The sequence below is a fragment of the Chinchilla lanigera genome, unplaced genomic scaffold, assembly GCF_000276665.1.
Source record: "Chinchilla lanigera isolate Chin_1 unplaced genomic scaffold, ChiLan1.0 scaffold00004, whole genome shotgun sequence".
Lineage (NCBI taxonomy): Eukaryota > Metazoa > Chordata > Mammalia > Rodentia > Chinchillidae > Chinchilla > Chinchilla lanigera.
Window position 1 is genome coordinate 36,263,939 of NW_004955405.1, and position 19,813 is coordinate 36,283,751.

Sequence of the window (19,813 nt, forward strand, 5' to 3'; positions counted from 1 at the left end):
GTACTGGGAATCGAACTCATGACCTTGCGCTTGCCAGGCAGGCGCTTATGCCACTGAGCTATATCCCCAGCCCGATGTTACTCATTTTAACAACACTATCCTCAAAGGGGATATTTGGAGTCTCATCTGATATTTGTCTACCTTTTCAGCTATAGTCTGATTCTCGTCATTCAAATTTAACTGTTTTATCTGAATTTACTGTTCTAGATTTTAACTTTGAAATAATGTTTCAGGTTTTGAGATAAAAGCAGAAAGATTACTGGATGAACTTGATAATGGAGTACTGTTATGTCAGCTGATCGATGTTCTTCAAAACATGGTGAAAGCATGCAGTTCTGAAGAAGCAGGGGTAAGGACTTGACAGCAGCGATGTTACATTCTGTTCAAAGTAATCTGTTCACGTGCATTTCTTACCGTTTCAGCAAGCTCTAAACTTCCCTCCCACAACTGGCTACGACACCTTGAACTGTTGATCTAATCTTCTGAGCATCTGAAATACTGTTATTCATAAAATGGAAATGCTAACATTTAACTTGTAGAATGTATTTGTGTTTACTGATATTAGATGAGGTACTGGGCGTGGTGGCACACGCCTGAAACCCCAGCACTCGGGAGAAGCTGAGGCAGGAGGATCGTTGTGAGTTCGAGACCAGCCCGGGCTACAAAGTGAGCTCAAGGCCAGTCTGAACTGCATGGAGAGACCTTGTCTCAGAAAGGCAAAATAAAAGAAAGAAATTAGGTGAGGTGATGTATAGATGGTACTCAGTACAGAGCTTGACAAATTCGATATGCAGTAGCTTCCTCTTCTTACAAGCAGTCGTAGTACTTTCCTTACAGGCCTGGCAAGGGCTGCGAGCTTGCGACAGTCCCTGACACTCAGGTATCAGCTATTATTATTTTCCATATATTGTCGTGGTGGCAAATCTATCCATGTTAACTAAATTAATAATTTTTAAAGCTAATTTCCCTCCACTGACCCTTAAGCCATGATTTAAAGTAGATCAAAGTTTCTTTCTTTTTATCAAATGTGGATGTTTTCAAGAGTTTGGGATCTTGCTGAGTGTGGTGGTGCATACTTATAATCCTAGCTACTTAGGAGGCTGAGGCAGGAGTATTGCAAGTTCAAGGCTAACCTCGGCAACTTGGAGAGACATTGATCAAAAAATAAAATTAACAAATAAATAAAAACTGCTGGGGATATAGCTCAGTAGTAGAGTGTTTGTCTAGCTTGTGAGAGTTATTAGTTTTAATCCTAGTACCATAAAGAAAAAAAAGTGTCTGGAGCCTGGCCCCTGACAGACTATTACTGGAATCATTCTAGATGTCTATAAGATACATCTACTCTCACTGTCCTGTGTACGTACATACATATATACACATATACACACATGTATAAACATACATTTATATGTACATACATATATATTTGTATATATAAAAACATTAAAAATAAAATAGATTCCTTGATACATAATTCTCTACTCTTGAAAATTTAAGGAAATCATAAATTTGCACATATGATAGTACAAAAAGTTAGGGACAACCTAATATTCATTAATAAAGAAGTTTCAAAAAATTAGTTATTGTACCTAATCATGTATAGGTACAAATTCTCTATGATGAATGTGATCGTTCTGTAAATCTAAAATATACCAATAAAATCTGATTGAAAAAAAATTATGGTACCTAGATACACTGGGATATCATACAGTTATAGAAGTGATGATTTAAGTCTATTTTTAACCCTAAAAGATGCCTACAACCTATCATTAAGTATGCTTGTGCACAGACACAGAAAATCAAATTGCAGCAGAGCGTGTTTATGGGATGCTGTAGGCATGTGCGTAGCTCTGCAGAGAGATATGTTATGTAGGTGAGAAGATTTCAGTTCATACTTCTCATGTTTGTATTTTGCTACATTGTTTAATTTTGGGGTAATGACAATGTTTTCTGTATTTAATTCAGAAACCTCATAGGCTGTTTTAATTGTAGAAAATAATAGCAACAGGAATATGTACAAGGAGCTGTAGTAGTGGGGGTCTCCAGGGAGAGAGGAACTAAGGGGTAGAAGTGGAAAAAGCCTTATTGTACCTGCTGCATTAAAAAGAATCATATTCATGGGTGGAATTTTCAGTCAAAAATTTTAAACAATTACTGCTCCCATCTGAGACTCAGCAGGATTAGCTAAATACTCCTGCGCCAGATAGTTTAAAAAAAGGAATCTATGGAACTTAGGCCGTCAGTTTTCAAAGAATTAAGAATGGCTAACTACTTCCTTATTTGATAATTTCCTCAAGAAATCAGAACTGTCTGTATGAATCTGTATATAAGGAAGTAAGCAAACTGGAGTATGTCTGTTACCCATGAATGTAGCAATAATTTTGTTTGTCTTGAACTATGTGAGCAGAGATACACCCTTGTGATGTGCTCTGGAATGATCAAGCTATCATTTTTATCTTATGAAGATTCCTGTGTGATTTTAAAAAGCAGGAGCTTCTGGAGCCGTGATCCTGTTGCTAATTTTGACAAATTGCTTTCCTGGGAATCATTTTCTGCAATATACTTAAAGTAAAATAAAAGTCATTTTGGAAGATATCTGTTTCCCCCTAAAGTTGCATACTTCTTAGTTATATTCAGTGTGTTTAGGATTTACTTTGTAATACTGCAATGAATATCTAATAAAAGCATCCTTGAGGTGTGTTAAGCGGTTATCTTTTCTTTTCCAGAATTTTCCACTGAGGAAAGTGCCTTGTAAGAAAGATGCCACATCAGGTTCGTTCTTTGCCAGAGACAACACTGCAAACTTCCTTCACTGGTGCAGAGACATTGGGGTAGACGCGACGTACCTCTTTGAATCGGAAGGTTTAGGTAAGTTGTTGCTGTTGTTGCTCTTGTTGCTTTTTGTGTTTATTAGGATGTTATTGGTATCCTTTACTTCTAATATTTCTCTTCAAATAAATGATTCAAAATTTCATATCTCAGTTTCTCAGAAAAATGTGTACTTTAATTATATGGGAAACAATTGAAGATCAGATACTAAATCAGATATATTAAGCTTTTCATTTATGGTGATATCCAGAATGCCCTAAAAATATTTCATTTGCTAAATGGGTTGGCTAGAGGAAGGTTCTGGACTAGTGCTTTACTAATTAATGTTTTCATCTGGATTTACTCTACCAAGTCCAAATTACTAGTAAGATCTCTTTAATCAATAATTATAGAAATAACAAGGCCAAATGATGTGTATTTACGGTGTTTAGATTTACCTTGTAAACAATAGCTACTAACTTGATTATCTAAATGGATTTATATTTTTGACAATTCATTTTGAAAAGTTACACTCTCCTGAAGAATTATTGACTTATTTTTTTACTTCCTTGAAGTCAACAGAGTCATCTGTCTTGTGACTAAAGTGATAGCTTTCTGATGGCTTTAGCATATACGTATATATTTCAAAACATGTATGTGTATATGCACATATATGTGTGTGCATAAACACACAGATGCACGGAATTTATCATGCTGTGATCCCAAGGGATTGTGGGAATCCACCCTGGGAGAGAGGAGTGTACTGCTGCTGTTGTTTACACTTGCTGATTTGCAGTAATAATAACAAGCAAACAGACTTTCAGTTGGTTTTATTATAGGTATTAAATTCTCTGCTGAGGGGTTGCTTTTCTATGCCTCGGTTTGCATGGCTTTGAACCCAGGTCTGCGGATCATTACTGACAGGGGCATGCCCAGCTTCTAGGGATCAAGGGGAAGACAAACACTTTGAATGTTCTAGGTCCTAGTTACTCTTTTTGAAAGGATGTAAGATTGCCATTGATTTCTATTATCAGTAAATGACATCTTCCAACTGTCTTGAAGGTCCGTGCAGGACTAAATAAAGCACTGTCAATATCTGTAATTCATTTCTAGGTATTGAGCTGATGTGCTAATGTTTGTTCCCTTAAAGGTTTAGGAGATGAGCCTCTTATTTATTTGTTTACCTTTTGCTAGAAGCTTTGGGCAATTTTAAGAAGCTAATATACTCTTTTAAGGTACTTCTTTTAAGTGTTTAGAAAAACAAGTTTTAAAAATTTCAGGATACATTCATTTATTAGTATGAACTAAACTCACATATAGACCTTTTTATTGCTTTAAAAGATAATACTTTGTACTTGGGTATAAGAAATGCTATTCATAAAGAACAGCCGCCATTTCTATTGGAGGAACCGTTGTACGTGCAGTTCATCACACTCTGCACATTGTTGGATTCGGATTCAGAAATTTCCTGCTGCTCCTGACTAGCAGCCAGACATAAAGGTGGATGTTTCATGACTATCTTGATAGGTACAGTTAGAGTGAATTCTATGGCCAGGCCTATTTTCTTTTTTTCTTAACAGAGTCTCTTTATGTGTATGATTTCTTTTAGAATTAATTTTATTTTTAAAAATTGTTTTACAATATACATAACAAAATTAACCATCTTAATCATTTTAAGTGTATTAAGTGTCATAGCATTTTTATGCTTCACATATGGTAAAATTAATAATTTAAAAACTGACAGTTGAGGTTATTTAGTATATTCACTGTTTGTAGGATTGTCACTAATCCAATTCCAGAATGTTTCTATCATCCCGAAAGAGAGCCACACCTGCGGCCAGTTAGTCCCAAATACTCTCTTCCACATGCAGCCACTAGTGTGCTTTCTATGAGTTTGCATATTTTAGATATTTCACAAGTAGAATGGTTCAGTGTGTGATCTTTTGTGTCTGGATCCTTTCACTTAGCATACCATCACACACGTTTGTGTACATAACAGTATTTCATTTTTTTATGACTGAATAATATTCTACTGTCCAGACAATACTACATTTAAAAAATATATCCATTTATCAGCTGATGGACATTTGGATTGGTTTTACTTTTTCAGCTATTATGTGTTAATGCTGCTGTAAACGTTTGTGTGCAGGCTTTTCAGTGAACATATGTTTTTAATTCTCTCACGTACATACCTACGAGTGGAATGGCTGGGTCGTGTGGTAAGCTGATGTTTATCTTTTTTAGGAGGCATCAAAGTATTTTCACAGTGTCTGAACCACTTCTTTTCATGTGCACAAGTGTGCCAGCTTCTGCACGTCCTTGCCACACTTGTTCCCGTCGTCAGTCCTTTCCCGTGCCTGTCTTCTTTGTAACTGTCAGGTGTGGTATGAGCGGTGTCTCACTGTGGTATTTATTGGTCTGCACTTCCTTACTGACATTCAATGGCTTTTCATTCGCTTAGTGACCATTAAAGTATCTTCTTTGAAAACGTCTATTTGAAACCTTTGCTCGTTTTTTCTCTTTTAGTTGGGTCATTTATCTTTTTGTTGGCATGCAAGAGTTCTTTATAGATTCCAGACACTTGGCCCTTATTAGATATGATTTGCAAATATTTTTTTCTTGTCTTTGTGTGTGTTACCTTTGTGTGTGTATGTGTGTTACCTTTTTGATACTACTTTAGTATACAAAGTTTAAAATTTTAAAGACTGATTCATCTATATATATTTCTTTTGTTTGCTTGTACTTCTGGTCTCATCTCTAAAAGCCACTGTCTAACTAAAGTCCTAGAGATTTTTGGCTATGTTTCCTTAATGGTTTGATCAATCTTGCATTCTTACGTCTGGTAATCTGAGCAACTTCGCTGAAGATCACAATATGTAATACAACAACCACTGTTAATTCCTATCATTTTGTTCTGAAGCCCTGTGTCATTTTTATTGTTTTTGCTTTGTTTTGTTTTTGTTTATGTTGTTGGTATTTTGCTATTGTTCTTTTTTAAATTACTCTCTTTAAAATAAAAAAAGTTTCTATAGTTTTAGCTCTGAACATTTAGATCTTGGACTTACTTTTAGTTAATTTTTGATGTGGCGTGAAGTAAAGGTTCAAATTCATGCTTTGCGTGTAGGCATCCAGTTGTCCCAATGCCATGTGTTGAACAGACTGCTCATTCTTTTCCCACTGAAAGGTCTTGGCATCTTTGTTGAAAGTAACTGAATATAAAAATCTAGATTTATTTCCAAATGCTCAATTGCACCCAGTTGTTCCATACATATGCCTGGTCTCATGTCTGATTTTTGTGGCTCATAATAAGATTTGAAATTAGAAAGTGTGAGTCTTCCAACTTTGTTTCTTTTTCAATATTGATTCTACTATGTTGTGCCCATTGCAATTCTATGTTAATGACTGCTGGAATTTGATAGGGAGTGCATTGAATGTCTAGGTCAACATGGGGAATGTTTTTATCTTACTGATATTTTCTTCTAATCCATGAACAGTGGTTGTTTTGCTCTTCATATCATCTTTAATTTCTTTCAGTAATATTTTGTTAGTTTTGTCTTAAAAGTATTGTATTTTTTGTTTAAATTTATTTTTAAGTATTTTATTCTTTTTGAAGCTGTTTCAAGTGGGATTTTTCTTAATTTTATTTTTAGATTTTTCATTTCTAGTATAGACAACTAAGTTTTATGTATGAAGGTACCCTGCAACTTTGCTGAACTTGTTTATTAGCCATAATAGTCTCTTAGATTCTTTAAGATTTTCTATACATAGGATGATGTCATCTGTGAATAGAAGTAGTTTTCCTTCTTCCTTTCCAGTGTGGATGCTTTTTATTTTCCTGGTCTAAATACTGGAGCTAGAACCGCCAGTACAATGCTAAAAAGAAGTGGGGAGAATGGACATCCTGTCTTTTCCCTCATCTTGGGGGAAAGATTTTCAGGATTTTACCTTTAAGAATGATAATAGGTATGGATTTTTCATAGACCCCTTTTATGTGATTGAGAAATTTTCTTCTATTTGTGGTTTATGGAGTTTTCTTTTTTTGATTCAGGAAACAACACTAGATTTTGTCATTCTCTTGTGAGTTTTTTTCTCCTTTATTCTATTAATGGTGTATTACATTGGTTGATTTCATATGTTGAAATCACTTTGCATTCCTGGCATAAATCCCATTTCATAATGGTGCTTAAACCTTTTTACATGTTGCTGGATTTTGTTTGTCCATATGTTGTTGAGGGTTTTTGTGTCTTTTTTCAAAAGGAATGTTGTTTCTTAGTTTTTTATGATGTCTTTGTGGAACTTTTGACTTTGGTATCAGGGTAATGCTGGCCTCATCAAATCAGTTAGAAAGTGTTCTCTTCTGTTTTCATAAAGTTGGGGAGACAAATTAGCACATAGTCAAAGATAGTTTAGAATAAAATTGAGGTGGCAGCTGGGCATGGTGGCACATGCCTGTATTCCCAGCTCTTGGGAGGCTGAGGCACGAAGATCACCATGAGTTCAAGGCTAGCCTGGGCTGTGCAGTGAATACAAAGCCAGCCTAAACTACATAATGAGACCCTGTCTCAAAAAAAAAAATTGAGGTGATATATTTGTTCTAATAGTATCTCATTGAGAAATCTGAAACATAAATAATTTAGGGTTACTACACTATTAGTTTTTTAATCTAACATTATAAAAAGTAAGGGTCTATAACAGCTACTCATCTTCTTGTTAACTAGTTCTTTTTAAAGTAGTTTATAGAAGATAACAATATACAAAGGAAGCGTAAAAGTCTTTTACAAGTCTTCTCCAAACAAGTAAGCCTGATGTGTTCATTATTTTCTTTTACTCTCCTACATGCCAAAAACACATTTCCCTGTTTAATTTTGCTCCTTAAAACATGAGATCTTATTTTCCACAGTTTTACACAAGGATCCAAGGCAAGTGTACCTTTGTCTTCTTGAAATTGGCCGAATTGTGTCAAGGTATGTATTCTGCAACATTTCAGAATGTCAAAGTCATAGACATTTTTAAGCTACTTTATTTTATCTTATTTATTTATTCTTTTGGTACTGGAAATCGAACTTAGGACTTTGCGCTTACCAGGCAGGTACTTGTGCCACTGAGCTATATCCCCGGCCCTAAGCTACTTAATTTTAGGTTAGAATACTACCTTCTAAAAAACAATGAAATTAACTTAAATGAAGTAACTTAATTTCTTATATTGGCTTTCTTTTTTGTCTGTGTTTTCCTTGTTCTATTAGCGTGAGCATGTCAGTATTGGTTTTCTCCATATACCTTTCTTTCATTTAATATTAAATTATAAATTGGACACTTAAAAACTTTAAGAATAGAGTGAAAGGGAAAAATCTTAAAGCAGCTCGGGACAAGCAAGGCTTGTGAACGCAGAAAGTGTGATTAGAAAGCGGAAGCTTTGCGTCTCTCACACTTGCTTCAGCTGCGTCTACTCCTCTGCTGACTTTGCCTTTCAGGACTCCACAAAGGCACAGTACCAGGAGCACCCGGTAACCCAAGCCCGTGCTGCGCTGTGCAGGTTGGGATCTGGGTTTTTGCCTCTCTGGGAGGCCTTAGAAATTGTTTCCAGATGTCCCAGTGAAATTAGTAGAACAGATCATAGAGACTTTGCTCTAAAAATAAGATTTCATCTGTCTTGGTACCCTGAATGATCATATTTCCTGATTTGTTTTCAGATACGGAGTTGAGCCACCAGTATTAGTAAAACTTGAGAAAGAAATTGAGTTAGAAGAGACTTTGCTTAACACCTCTGGGCCTGAGGAGTCCCTCAGCATTCCAAAGTCGTGCTGTCGGCATGAAGAGCTGCACGAGGCTGTAAGTACCTGCCACGCTGTCTTTTGGCTCCTCATACCTGAGCTCTCCTAGACTTACGCGCTTCTACATTGCTACGCATGGTGCTATGTTTAAAAGAAAGTGTCTCTTACTCAGACTGTGAGCACTTAGGGTAATGGATGCTTGTGTGTGAGGGGCGATGGTTGTGGACTTGAGCAGTGGGGGGCAGATGGGCTGGAGCCTTCATGAGGGATATTATGGGCCACAAGACTCCCCTGCTTGCTTTCTTTTATCCTCCCAAGAATAAACCATTACTAGTAAACCTTTAGAAAGTATTGCTTTGTTTTGTTGAATGTAATAAATATCTATAATAAAACTTCAGATAACCTCGCAAGACAAATTAAGAATATATCAGCCTGAACAACCCTGACCCAAATATATTTACCTACATTATTTTATTAATACATTTGATGTCTGTAAATATAATAGTGGAAGCAGAAATAATCAGTAGGTAGAAAAATAAAATTTTATATAACCTTAATGATTTTTTTTTTTTGTCTTTTTGAAACAGCGTTTCACTATGCTGTTCAGGCTGGCCTTGAACTCATTTTGTAGCCTAGCCTGGCCTCAAACTCACAGTAGTCTTCCTGCCTCAGCCTCCTGAGTTCTGGGATTACAGACATGTGCCACCATTCCCAGCTAAAATAACAATTAAATAAAAGGAAATGTCTGGAAAATGTTTTTATTAAATGGAAAATACAATGTATTATTTCCCCCTTCTAAACAGATGATATAGAATTTGATGATAAAAACATTTCTTGGTAGGCAAATGGACAAGGACTGTGTTCACGCAAGAGGAAAGTACAATGTTAAAACCTACGGATGGTCACAGAAAGTATGAAAAACCATTTGCCTCATCGGCCACTTGAATCGGCCGTTAAATTTTGGTGAAACAGTACTTAGGGATGGTGAATGAGTTAAACTTTTGAAAGCAAACTAAAAAAGAGATACCAAGAGCCACTGAAATATTTCTTTTTCATATTTTTGTAATTGAAAATGTGAAAAAGTAACATAAATGGAAGTGTTTATTGCCCTATTGTTTTTATGGGTGAAAAATCATATGCAATATGAAAAGACCCCGATAGGGCCGTGGGTAGTAAAGTAGGATTCAGTGTCTTAGCAGAATAATCGCTTTCTGTGATCATTATGGCAGCTCTGTAGCAGTAAGAAAAATGCTTATTTTGTGAAAATATGCATATATAGGTTAAATGTACACAAACAGGGAGGATGAAAATGGAAATGACAGGTAGTAACGTAATTCCATGTACATGATTTTAATTTCTTTAGCTATTCCTTCTAGTTACATCGTTAACATGCAATGAATAAAAGCGGAAACAAACGTTCCTTATCCATAGCTCTTATTTCTTTCAGGCTCATTGCCTTGTTTACGTTACAGGCTAGTGTTGGTTGTACTGCTCTGTATAAGTGGTTATTTGGGTATTTTAAATAAGGAAAAGAGTGACTTCTCAGATTTGCATTCTTGTTATGAAAACTAAAAATGAATATATTCCTTTAGACAGGTATCTGCTGTATAGTTACATTCAGTGTCCACCTATAAATACATGATCAACAGATAGCTTGGCGTCATGTTTAATATGTAGAACAACTGTTACCTAATTCATCTTAAGGTTCTGTTAAGAAGTATACAACTGGGGGCTGGGGATTTAGCTCAGCGGCAAAGCGCCTGCCTGGCAAGCGCAAGGTCATGAGTTCGGTTCCCGGTACCGGAGAAACCCCCCCCCCCCAAAAAAAAACCCAACAAGAAGTATACAACTGAAATTCTGTATACTGAAGAAATTTTTACAGACAGAAGGTAGTGACTAAAAGGAATGTCTATTTTCAAATTACTTATTTAGCTTATATATAAACATCATTTAACAGTTGTAGACTCTACATGATTTTACTTTTTAAACCATTTGAAGTGTATAGTATGTGTATGAGTATACATGTGTGTGCACATATATGTAGGCTATGAACAAGAAGAGCTTTACTATACAAAGTCAGTTCTATTTGTGAGTACATTATCTTGTTAAATGAACAATATAGGGAAATAGATTATAGACCCTTCTCGTCAGACATCCACAATTGTCTATTCATTTTGGGTAGATTATTAAGGCCATCAAATAAATGCTAAATTGGGCATTTTTGAAGAGACTCTTTTTTCCACATGTCTAAGTTTAATTAAATAATTTTGTTTCGACTTAGTCTGTGTGACAGTAGTTGAGAAAAATATTCATGATCTTGCTTTTTCAAAAATACAATTTTAGGGAAAAGTCAAATAGTTTCTATAATGGCTGATATGTGAATTTTTCCAAATAACAATAGTTCAAAAAATATGCTCATTTTATCCCTTTATTATGATTTCTATGTTAAAAATATAGTCAAATTCCTTTTTTATTTACTATAGTCCTACCACGTGTTTATTTTTTAACTTATTCCTGAGGTAGAAAAGTAGGGTTTCTCCTGACTCCCTTCTCTTCGGGAGGCTCTTGGGACAGAGCCAACACTTGGGCAAACACTTTTTCAAGTTCAAATCTTAAAGAATTTTACCTCGTCATGGATGAATGTATATGAATGCGTCGCTGCCGGTGTTAACAATAACTTGGACCAAATCTAGATGTCCCGACCCCCACAGTATCAGTAAAGGAATTTCCCAGTCTTGATCTGACTGGCCAGACTTTGACCTGACACAACTGTTATTAACTCAGGGCTTCAGCGAAGTCAAGCAGTGATCTCGTGTGTTCCCTAAACTCAGCTGATACATTTCGAGTTGACTCCCCTGTCAGTGGGCGTGCGTGCACCGTAGGCCCAACTGCGCTTGGGTGGAGAGCCAGGGGCCTGACTTCCTCACTGCTGGGTTGGTGCTAGGTTAGCAGTGTTTTATCTCTGTATTCCTTAACAAGTGAAGAAGAAGAAATATAAAACAGCTGAATTGCCTTTGAATTTTCATCTTTGAGATTTATTTTCCTCACTATCAAATAACTTCACATTTTAACTTTAAACAAAGTATTTTTTGTAACAAGCACCAAATTTTGCTGTTTATTTTAAATCTTAGGTTAAGCACATTGCCGAAGACCCTCCTTGCAGTTGTTCTCACCGATTTTCTATTGAGTACTTATCTGAAGGACGCTACCGGCTCGGGGATAAAATACTCTTTATAAGGGTGAGTCCACTCTTCCCAGCCGGAGCGCACACAGCTCTTGTCTGTGACCAAGCTGTCGGGACTGGTGTTATTGCTTTAAGTGCTTCTTTTTGCCCCCTTTTGCTAAAAAATGGGAACAGAAGGTGCTATTACAGGAAAATTTCACTGTACAGCAGAAATACGGAGTGCGTGGTTCCGTGAGTACATTGTGAGCTTAGGTGAATCTCTGTAACGGTGAATAAATAGCTTGAAAACAGCTGAGACTGTTCCCACACTGAATGTCATTGGAGAAAGAGTCTGTGTACGCTCAGGGAACTTCGTTGTTAGAATTGTCTAAAAGGGAGTAATTTTTCATCATCACCGTCAGAAGAAAAGCAAAACAGAACGCCTAGTAAGTATAAATAGCCATCTTAAGAAAACAAAAGGGGAACACTACCGCTTATAACGATACACGCTTCAGCCTTGAGCGTAAGGTCTTTCTCCTGCGGTCTCAGCGTCGGACTGGGCTCCAGGAAACTGCATATATGCGCACTGCCCGCCTCTGTCCACTCGGCCCATTTGCTCCTGAGGAGGTTGAAGTTTCACCCGCTCAGCATTATTTCTCCTTGGGATACCTGTGCTAAGTTTTCTTCACTCATCCACATTTTCTTCTAGTTCCTGTTTCATCGTTAGGTTGCCATGCCCCATCCAGCTCACGTGAAACACCGCACTGAGTTCTCTCCTTCCCCTAACTCCCTCTTTGAGGCAGTGTGACGTAGGGATGGTGCCGAGAGCGAGACTGGGAGTCCCCTTCGCGACCGGGCTGTGGCCCAGCCGAGGGGACGCCCGAGGTCACGGCCCGAGGTCAGCCGGACTCCATGACAGCGCCACTGTGGCTGGGAGCAGCCGTTGTATTGAAGGCCAGGTCCAGAGTCCTAAAGCTCTGAGCCGTAGCTTTCTTGTCTGCAGGGAAGGACTATAATAAATTCTACCAAAGGGTTTTAAAGCTTAAATTGTTACAATATATGAGAAAATAAGTTGCAAAATATAACTTAGTTTAGTTATTTTTCTTTTCTTTTCTTTTCTTTTTTTTTGGTTTTTCTCCAGTACCAGGAACCGAACTCACGACCTTGCGCTTACCAGGCAGGCACTTTGCCGCTGAGCTAAATCCCCAGCCCTATTTTTATTTTCTTCCTCGATTACTTTTACCTTTGTTAGGAGGCGTTTTCCCCATTTCTTCTCCTCTGCCTCCCCTTCCTTCTCTTTTCCTTCCTGTAATGGTCCCACTTCCCTGAACAATGTAGCACTTGCAATTTTGTGTATTACTAGCTTGCATTTTTGGGGTGTAAAGATTTTCATTACAAATTGGAGGACAGCTGTGGCTCATCACATAACGGAATACTTAGTACGTATATGAATACAAGAAAGAGACTGTTATTTTGTCACAAAGGTGTTGGCAAATACCCGAGTTTCACCGGTCAGACATCACAGAGTGAGACTGCCGTGACCGTAACTGTCCATCTCCTTGTTTACTGATTTGTTCTTCCTTTCTCTGGCGGACAGATGCTGCATGGAAAGCATGTGATGGTCCGCGTTGGTGGAGGCTGGGACACTCTTCAGGGATTTTTGCTTAAATACGATCCCTGTCGAATACTACAGTTTGCTACACTGGAACAAAAAATTCTAGCATTTCAGAAAGGAGTTTCTAATGAAAGCGTCCCCGACTCCCCCGCCAGAACACCTCAGCCTCCTGAAATGAACCCCCTGTCAGCCGTGGACAAGTTTCAGAGACAGAGTGTGAAGCCTGGGGCTCCGGCTGGTGTCCCGAGGGGGAAGGAAAAGCAGGTGCGCGCGCCAGGTGCCTGGCTGCCGGCAGCTGCCCTCAGAGGGAACGCAGGCTCCGCATCTGTTCATCCTGAATTTCCAGATTCTCCAGCCGCGCCCTCTCATCCCAAGCTCAAGTCTTCCAAGGGCGCAACGAGGAAGCCACCTGCTGCTTCCAACCATGTATCGTCCTCCCCTGCTCCTTTAAAAGCAGTAGGCAAAGCCACGAGTTCACTCGCTGTGTCAAGAACCAGCCCTAGTACGTCTGAGGCCTTGAGAAAGTGTGGCACAGCCTCCAGGACTCCTAAGCCCAAGGCTGCCCTGACCCAGAAGGCAGGAGCTCTGCCTGCGTCTACACTCCCACCAAGTAAATGTTCTAGAGAACCAGAACCCAGGCGCTTGAAACACAGTCCTAGTTCTTGCAGGCACGATGCACCTGTAGGTTCATCGTCCAAGTGCCCGAAGGTACCTAAAGCAAATCTGTGCAGAAGGCCTAAGTCTCCTCTCCAGTCCCCTGCAAAAATGACGAAAGCGAGCTCTCAAACTACAGTCCCTGGTCCAGGAACACAGTCGTCGGACGGAGCCCCACAGGCAGGGGTGACCCCAGCCCAGAAACCCAAATCGGCCTTGAATTTAAAACAGCCGCTTTCAGTATCCTCAGCTTATCCTGCTAAAGCTGCGCAGGAACTGAAGGACAAGAATACAGTTTCAGTTGCCAAAAAGCCGCCTCAGAATAAGAGCAGCTGCCCGAAGACAGGCCCCAGCTCCTCCAAGTCTCCCGGCCGCACCCCTCTGTCCATCGTGAGTGTTCCTCAGGCTTCTGCCAAAACACAGACTGCGCCAGCGTCCGCACAGACGGCAGCGAAGGGCCAGCATGCAGCGAGAGGGCCTCCAAAGAGTGGCAGAGCCCCAGCGGCACCCAGGAAGCCTCCCTCTTCTGTGGGAGCAGAGAGCGGGGAGAAGAAACTTACCTCGAAGAAGAAGGAAGATGGGGACCACTATTTTGTTATGACTGGGAGCAAAAAACCTAGAAAGTGAATACTTACGTGTCATTCTAAGACACGAGGGGAAAGGAGCAGACTATGCTAGCTTCGCATGTTCAGAGTTTGTCCTGTTTGCTCAAATACGGGCAGACGCTGAGAACAGCCAGGGGAGGCTGGAGGCTGGGCAGCAGTAGAGGCTGGGAGGAGGGAGGGTGCCTCAGAATTCAGTCTGAAGTCTCCGGAAGATGCCCTCGGAGGCGAGATTCTTATTATTTAACAGGCATGTCTGTGATTTCAGTGCAGAGCATGTTCGTTAACGTCTGCCCTTTAAGGGAATGCAGAAGTCAAATAACACTACTGGAATCAGATCTGTACTTGCTATATTTTTTAATAGGTATTAAGTATGGAGGTTATACACCTGCTAATAGTAACAGTGGTGCTCTTAATATTAGTTGCATTTTAGTGAAAAACAAAAGCAATGGTTTGACGCTTGTCCTACAAAAAGCAACTAATTTGATGTCCTGATCAGGATTGCCCGGTCCAGCGATACTGTGTACCAGGGGCTGCTGCTCATTAGCTTGATGTCACTGGGTTCCGTAGAATTCTTATTAAGTCTTTAAGTTTTCCAAATCAGGAGGAACTGATTTTTTAAAACCTGGCTTATATTAATAATGGTAATATTTTGTTTCCAAGATTTTTGGTAACAAATTAATTTATAGAAACATAAGCTGAAATTTAGTAAAAAATAAAATAAGATTTTCATATATTATCTGTAAAAATTTAGACACCTTACACTTTTTAGATGGATTTTGTGCAATGTGACAGGGAAAACTCAGTAGCTTTTCACAAAATAAAATATTTTAATTAATTTTCTATGAAAGCAGATACGAATTTTTACATTAAAATAATGTTTCAATATCAGAATTATGTTTTAACAATTTTACAATTAAGATATAAAAGGAACTTATAGAAATTCTATTGTTTTTTTGAATTATATAATACCCATTTTAGTTAGATGCTTTCAGTTCTGATAATTTTCTTTGATAAAGTCATGCTGCCTCCGTTTCCCCATGGCCAGTAGATGGTATGTGCGCATCCCAGCCCTGTGTGGGATTCTCACAAAACACATCCGGGTCATATAACAGCTGTATAGACTCCACCCATCCAAGAGGACACTTGTAAATAATTTATTTAAGGGACCAGGATTATTTAAATATTATTAATGTACTTTGAGAAGTTTAAGAGTGTTTTGAATAACTTCACAGTGTTATCACTTATGACAAGTTGTGTATTCAATATTGAGATTTGTGTTTTAAACTCAAATGTGTTTTCTAAAGGAGAATAACAGTTTACACAAATGTACAAAGAGCATTTTAAGCTAGTTGCTAATATTCAGTTAAAATCAAAGACATAGGTTAGTTTTTGGTGTAATCAACGCATTTCTTAAATCAGATAGCCATCAGATATTTGGTTTGGTTCCTATATTGTTTTGGACATTGAGAGAATATTTACATCTTTGGGAATAAAGTCAGTGTACAAGAAATAAGTAGGAGCTTTACTTTTTTAGTAATCAGAAATATTTCATGCACTGTTTAAGGAGGATGAAGTTTACCTTCATGGAGTTTATTCTAAAATCAAGCAACATTTCTATATTAATATTTTTTTAGAACTTAAAAGAAACAAAAATGATATTGTAGCCAGCCTATGGGTTCAAGTAGGTTTTATATGTAAACACTAATTTTTGTGCTGTGAGCAATCAGAAATAGGTAGCCACAGGTACCTAGCACAAATTCCAGACTTAATTTGAAAAGTTGGAAATGAACTTAATGAACTATTCTTTAGGAAGAGGGAATTTCTCCAGTTATATTCATATGGGATGAATGTTTATTTATATATAGCTTACCTTTATACCTTACTTTATACAGGTTTTATATGAATAAACAATACCTGAAAGATAATTTCCTCAAATATATTTTGACATTCTCCTAAAGTGCTAGTGTTTTTAATCATTTCCACAATTTTTAAAATAGATTTTACATTGTTGAAGTTGGAATGGAATTTCACTTCTTAATTGTGCAGATTTTATAAGTTCTTTTTTATATTTACTAAAACAGGTATTAAATTACTGAAGTGCCTCGAAGAAGAAATATGTTTTCTTAAAAATGGAGGTTTTGTTTTTTGTATTTTGCTGTAATTTGTTAATGTGACTAATACATAGATCTTCAGAGAAAAAGGAAATGTAGATTGTCTTTACACGGTTCAGGCTTCCGGTAGATTTTTAAGGCTCAAGTCTTCAAAATAGCTTGATAAATTAAATGACTTTGACCTTACCTCTCCATACTGAGTTTACAATTCTTAATAGCAAAGGAATTTTTAAAGGAAAAAATGTTGTTTCTTCTCCAGCCTCTTCATCTCAAACTGCTTTAAAATCTATCACTTTTTAAAAGCCTTCAATAGCAGGTTGTTATGATATGGTCTAACATCCTGGCTTCCAAGCTGAGTCTACTTGAATCCACATTTGTGTATTATTCTTTACTTGTGCCAGCAATATTTGTATCCAATTTTAACTTACATTTTCTCAAGTATTAAAATTTAAATATAAACCAAGTTCTCAATTTGTTTTTTATTTTGTTTTTTGTTTTTTCTTTCTTTTTTTCTTTTTTTTTTTTTGGTGCATTTCTAGGACATTCTGATCACCTGACTCGTGGTGAGTTGCATAAAGGAGATGGTTTTAATTTTTTTTTTATTTAAAATGCCCTTTTATATTTGTAGAATTTATTTTGCTTCTAGGAGATTAGAAAGTGTTGACATTAAGAAACGGTATTTTGTTCCGCAAATTACCCTATCTTCCTAAAGTTCCGGAAAGACTGGACTCAAATTTAATAATCTTTGAGGTAAAGAAATCATTTATTAAAATTAAATTCTCTAGGTCACTAATCCTATAATCACATTTCAATTTATACTCAGATGCAGTGAGAATATTCTGGAAATACTTGTTCTTTCTCCTATAGTGATGACCAGAGCAGTTATAAAAGGCAGTTGATTCAGTATGTATCTCCTGTGATGTTTTCAAAATAGAAAAACACAATTTGGCTTAATCTTTTCTGGATGTAAACTTTTAAAACATTTATGAAATTTTGAAGAACATTAGGAAAATATTAAAGCATTTTTTGGTAAGTCTGAAAATACAAGAACACAAATTTTATTAAATTAAGCTATTTTGTAATAAACATTTTGTTCTTACAGAAAAATACAGTAAGATTTGGTCTTGAAGAAACAATATATTCAAAGATTTATCTACAAGGATGTCAGTCAGCATATTAATATTGGTATAGTTATAAGAATACCATAAAGCCATTTAAAACCATGTACACATTTACTTACCTTAAAAGCAGTACAAATGGTGGTGATGAATGTTTTTGGAGACTGCAATGATAATATATAATAATTTTAAATTTTCTACATTTGGGCAAGAATGGTACAGTACCTGTTATAGGTCTATGAGCTTAATAAATGTTATCTACTATAAGTAAACTCATAACTAGTCTTTTAGTGCTTTATATGCTACATTTCATTGAAAATCACCACTTAAATTATTTCACCAATTACTGTCTAGGAAAGAACAAACAAGATGGAATGAATAGAAGATGGTTGTGACCATTGAGGGCCTCTAGAGCCAGCTGTGGCAGTGGTGAAATGCATTTGCATCCCCTCAAATCGCCCTCTAATTCCTGCTGAGTGTGGAGGGCGCCTCTGCAGGTGGGAAGAGAGATGAGACCCTCACTGTGTTCAGGATCCTGGGATTTAAGTGGCACTTTGCAAGTTATAAAACACTTTCAGTTGCGTGACACCCAATATTCCCCAAAATTCTACAAGCTAGGTCTTTGTTAGACTCTAAGAACTAGAAAGACAGGAATTATATGTTTTGCTTATTACTGGGTTCCCAAGGTCTAAACCAATGTCTAGCACGTAACAGGCATTCTGTAACTAGTTGTTAATAGATAAATGAATGAACTCACTTTTTACAGATGAGGAAACAAAAGCTCCAGTAAGTTTAGTTACTCAGTAGATAAAAAAATACCTACTGGAATTAACTGAAAAAATATATACCTTACTTTATAAATTATTGAATTGCTCTTTATGTTAATGTGACTCAGAAAATAAGATTTATGTGGAGTCTTTAAACAATCTGAAATATCACCTGCTTTTTCATTATTTCTTAGAAAAATCTTAATCTTATTTTTCATTACCTTTTATTAAATATTGTAGGTGTGAAGATTTAGAGATTAGTATATTCTTAAGTTCTGAGTTTGGTTAACAGTTATAGAATGCCCATGTTTAAAGCACTGTTTTTGGAACACTGAATTATTGATTCAATCTTCAAGACAATAAAATAAAGGTGCTCTGTAAATATTTAGTGGATAAAAGAATAAGAAAAAAATCTAGCACAAAGTACATACAGCAGAATTAAAATAACTTCTGATAGTGCAGTGAAAATAGCTGTTGTAAAAGGTAGTGTAGGGAGCCTTAGAACCCTAGAACCTACTTTCTAAATGCATTTGAAATTAAGTGACTGTCCTCTGCTTCAGAGGGTTTGTAGGTTTTTTCCAGAAGTAACAAATACATTTAAATTTCTCTCACACAGACTTGAAAATATGAGACGAGGTTGTTATGTGGGTTCCGTCAGTAATTCACTGTACCATGGTGTGTGCAAGAGCCCAGTATCTGTAGGAGAATAGGCCAGACTGTGCTGTGTATTGGAAGAGGAGTGGAATGTGACATTTGAAATTTTATTTTAAGCCCAAGCATTGAAAGAAAATGAAGACATTTGTCTTCAAACTGAGATTTTTCAGTAGTTTCCATTTACTTTAAGCATCAGCAAAAGTATTTTTGAAGTTCATGAAGCCTCAGGACTCCTTACAGATTAAAAAAGAAATAACCCGACTGAAACTTACAGTCTCAGGGGAAAATAGTTTGGAGTCTTTGGGTATCCCAGAATGAGGTGAGAGCCAGGCGCTGTTGCTTTGACTTTATGCACGCCTTCCTGACCCTGGCTCACAGGTACCCTTCACGTTTCAGCTTAAATATCACTTGCTCAGAAGGTTCAGGTCCCCACGCCTGTACTGGCTGCCTCCAGTACGCTTTCTTCCCACCTACTTTTTCTTATCATCGCACTGCATCTAATGCTGGAATTTCCCATTTACTTATCTCATCTTTCACCGCCTTAGAG

The 19,813-nt window shown here is 37.2% G+C and overlaps 1 protein-coding gene across 3 annotated transcripts in view; it reads left to right on the forward strand.

Annotated features, from left to right (window-relative positions):
* Window positions 1–14,951, forward strand: part of Gas2l3 (growth arrest-specific 2 like 3) — a 31,711-nt gene extending 16,760 nt beyond the window's left edge. For all 3 annotated transcript variants that reach the window (XM_005374538.2, XM_013518650.1, XM_013518654.1), the window contains exons 4-9: window positions 234–349; window positions 2,727–2,868; window positions 7,709–7,772; window positions 8,499–8,637; window positions 11,711–11,818; window positions 13,340–14,951. In XM_005374538.2, the coding sequence (XP_005374595.1) occupies window positions 234–349; window positions 2,727–2,868; window positions 7,709–7,772; window positions 8,499–8,637; window positions 11,711–11,818; window positions 13,340–14,638 (1,868 nt within the window). In that variant the 3' untranslated portion in view covers window positions 14,639–14,951. The remainder of the gene's footprint in view (window positions 1–233; window positions 350–2,726; window positions 2,869–7,708; window positions 7,773–8,498; window positions 8,638–11,710; window positions 11,819–13,339) is intronic.
* The last annotated feature ends 4,862 nt before the right edge of the window (window positions 14,952–19,813 follow it).